This window comes from Sesamum indicum, linkage group LG1 (genome assembly GCF_026168435.1).
Source record: "Sesamum indicum cultivar Baizhima isolate 11 linkage group LG1, ASM2616843v1, whole genome shotgun sequence".
NCBI lineage: Eukaryota > Viridiplantae > Streptophyta > Magnoliopsida > Lamiales > Pedaliaceae > Sesamum > Sesamum indicum.
The window spans coordinates 1,910,248-1,914,279 of NC_142657.1; the positions used below are offsets into that span (position 1 = coordinate 1,910,248).

Sequence of the window (4,032 nt, forward strand, 5' to 3'; positions counted from 1 at the left end):
TGAACACATGGAAAGAGACCCTTTATCTGATTTAGTCTTCTTTTTATGATTTTCATATGAATACCAAGAAAAAGTCATATATATATGTATATATATATATAGAGAGAGAGAGAGAGATGAGAGAGAGAGAGAGAGAGAAGGTATTAAGCAATGCATGTAGATGTATATCTGGTACTTGAATTTGAGGTATGAACAGTAGCTAGTTGTAGTATTCGAAATGGATATTGTAGGTGAGGAAGCCATTGAATAGCCTCCTTTTGTACAGTGTTGATATATAGTCCATTGAGCCCACAAATTAAATTTAAACTAACAACCCAAATAATTGTGTTATTGTACAAATAATGAAAAAGATGGAGGAGTTTAGGTCTGACCTAAATCAATCATTATTGAAGAAAAGATATTTAAAATGGAGTGTGAATAGCAAATGAACAGTAAGTAAAAGCGCATCCACCCCCGGCCCACAAAACAAGAAGGAACCATTTTTATTGTAGCCGGCCTGTTGGCCTTCTGAGTTCACAATTCATATAGCAATCACCCAAGAAATTTCATCATCATTTTTCATTCGTTCCCATGCAAATTTGCTATTGCCACTACTCCTAGCTTCTGCAGATTCAGCTTCACCACCGTATCCGTAAACATCTTGGTATCCTCCCCCGTATTTCCCTCCGGTATATCTACGATGTACGACTCCAGCACCACCGTATAAACCTTCCCTGATTCATTCTTGAACTCGTTCACAGAAGTCACCGACCGGTAATTGTTCAGCCGATGCTCGCCGCCCACCACGCGGAAGCTTATTATGTGGCGCTCGTCGTCGAGAATCTCCAGTCTCTCGGTGGAGGTGGCGGCGGGGAGGCCGGAAACAACCGTGACCTCGCGGATGCTGCCGACGCCGCCGTCGCCCGTGAGGCGGCAGCTCTTGATAAAGTGCTTGTAGCGCTGGGGGTTGTCGAAGCGGCGGACGAGGGGCCACACGGCGGCAGCCGGGGCGTCGATGCGCTGGGTGATGAGCGACGTGCATGTGTTGGGCAATGCGTCGAAGGTGTGGTAAGTGCGTATCACATGCTCCAGCTGCGCGTATTCTCCCGGCGTCAGGCCTTGAGGGATTTGAGTTGTGCCATCCATTTCGATTCCCCCAAAAGCAAAGGTAGTAATTCTTGGTTTCGGAGGTTTGGGGGGTGGGGGTGGGGAAAGAACTGAAAAGAGAAGATAGATATGGAGAAAAAGGGGTGCTATGATTTTTGATTCAAGCTGAAAAGAGAGAGAGCTGGAATAGATGGAGGGTTTTGGAGATGCTTATATACATATATACATATATATATATCAATATTAATAATTTCTATTTTTATATTATCAAAATCAATAAAATATAGTTTCATTCTTGTTTTGATTCGAAAATGTTTAATTAATTTGGGAGGCTTCTACTTAAAATGATCAAAATATCATAATTTCTAATTTTTACTATGAAAACCAGTGTTTTAAACATAATATTTTGTTTAAAACATTTGCAATTTATTATTTTCAATATATATAGTACGAAATACAATATTAATTCACAATAAAACATGGGGGGGGGGGGGGAGTGTAACAGTGATTGGACGAATTTGCCCTTAGGGTATGTAATAGTTCCTACAACTATATCTTTGAAGTTGTCATTTTTCCATAAATGGAATTAAGACAAAAATGAACAAGATTTGACACTACTCCTATAAATAGTACTACTCTCCCACAATGTAGGAACGAATATTCACTCTCAAGATTTGGGCACATACACACACACACACACATAAATTACCCAATACTAATTAAGGATGATCATTTTAATTGGTTGGATTTGTCCAAAAGTTTGAAAAATGACAAGTTGTGTGGGTGATCAACTTTAGAATGTGTATATATATCCTTTCCAATTTTAGTAAAAAAAGAGAATTTGAAGGTAAAAAATAATAAAGATTTGGAGTTGATGTTGTAATAATTAATTGCAACTCCAAATTTCTTCAATAAACAATGCCTTATTCCACTTTTTTGTGCTTTGTGTTCCATTCTTTTCATGAAAGCAAATCCACTCACCTCAATCCATGGGACCATTTATACATTCATATTAAATGGTAAAACAAATTAATAGGGTTTATTTAATTCTTCTAATTTCATAAATATTCTGAATATCAATTGATATATCTTGAGATTAAATTTTAAATACGTAAATACATTATGTCTTTTATAAAATTAAAATATTTTTTGAGGGAGTGTTTGTGTAAATTTTTATCGGGTGTACTTGTAATTATAATTTCAATCTTAAGAACGTTTTAGGAGATGTCAATGTAAATGAAGAAGGGTAAAATTGAAAAAGAAGAGAAGAAGGGAGCATGGTTGAAAAGGAAGGCGAGGATTGGTGGATCATGTGACAAACTTAACAAACTGACCGCGTGATCTAAACTCCACTTTACAAGATTCCTTTCCCTGGCCCCACTTTTACCCTTACCCTCCCTCCACTCCACATTATTATATATATGTATAATAAATATTTTTTTATATTATAAGATAAATTATATAATTATAAATGTTTAAAATTAATAATTATTTAATAACTATCTTTCTTTATATAATTGTCACAAGAGAATATTTATTTATTAGATAATTATTAATTTAAGGTATTTTATAATTTTTTTCAAGAAAAAGGGGTATAGCTAATTTTGGAGGAGTCTGTTATAATTGATTATGTATTATAAATAAAAATAAAATATAAAAATTAATGCTTATATTTTTAAAAAATATTAATTTAAGGGTATTATTTATGTGCCAAAAACGTTAACATAGAGGTAGCATTCATCGACATATATGAGTGAAATATACAATTACAGCTTTTTTCATAATATTTAAAACAAAATAATAATATTTTGGATTCCAAGAATTCAACCTGATTTAAATATTGCCCAAAAGTGGTGGCATATAATTGCCCTATACTAATTATAGTAAACATTGTCCCCCCCCCCCCCCCTCCCCCCCTCCTGACAGAACAATTAAATTAAAATAAATAAAAAAGAAAGGAACACTTTGCGTTGAAGTAATGAAGCATGAAAAATTAAAATAAGAATGTAAGAGTTGAAAGGATTTTAGTGACAAAAACCCCAAAATGTGTTGGTATGCAGAAATCAGGAGACGCCATTTCATCATCATCATCATCATCATCATCATCATCATCATTCGTATTATAATATAACAATACATAATTAAATTAGTTACCTCTTTCATTTAATTTCATCTTCATTCACCAATCAATTCGTATCACATCTTAAATAATTTATACTTTATGGGTATAATCCTAATTTTGTATAAAAAAGATTATTTTACCCTTTAAATACTTCAAAAATTGCAATTTTACTTAGAAGACCCGCCCCTTTTTAACGGGTTTGGGTCGTTACTCGGATCGGGTTCAGCGACCGGCCTCCGACAACCCGAGACACGTGGCGGACAGCGATTGGATGACATGAGCCCCCTTTGTACAGTACAAATATCCCGTACTCGGTGCATTTATGGTACACCATTTTTACTAATATTTTTATTTAGATTATTTTAGTCATTGTTTCTAAAAAAATAGGCTCAAATTAATCAGGGAGCGGTGTGATTGTTTATTCATAATATAAGAGTTATTTTTTATATTAAAAATTTTATAAGAAAAATTTGATATTTTTACATATCACATAGGGTCAAAATAAATTGAATCCAATATAAATATGTGAATGTGTGTAAATGGGTTTTACAAATAAAAATCCCAGGAAATTAAGATTAGGGACCCATTAGAGACTTGGTATGGGGCAAGGCCAAGTAATAGAATGGGCTAAACTTTTTGGATATATGATGTAGAAAAGAAGGGTAAGTCGCATGATGTAGGAATCAAAATACTAAATTGACCTTGCATGATGTCCCCTTATGAAGAGGTATTTGTTACTATATTTAATCATAGGAATTAAGAAAAGTGAGAATGGTTTTAGATTTTTTACATTGATGTGTATAACTAGGTACAACATATATATA

The 4,032-nt window shown here is 34.0% G+C and overlaps 1 protein-coding gene across 1 annotated transcript; it reads right to left on the reverse strand.

Annotated features, from left to right (window-relative positions):
* Nucleotides 1-282: 282 nt before the first annotated feature.
* LOC105176038 (abscisic acid receptor PYL2-like) lies at nucleotides 283-1,397 on the reverse strand. Its single transcript, XM_011098750.3, has one exon. The coding sequence runs from the start codon at nucleotides 1,123-1,125 to the stop codon at nucleotides 559-561; it is 567 nt and encodes a 188-aa protein (XP_011097052.1). The 5' UTR covers nucleotides 1,126-1,397; the 3' UTR covers nucleotides 283-558.
* Nucleotides 1,398-4,032: the final 2,635 nt, after the last annotated feature.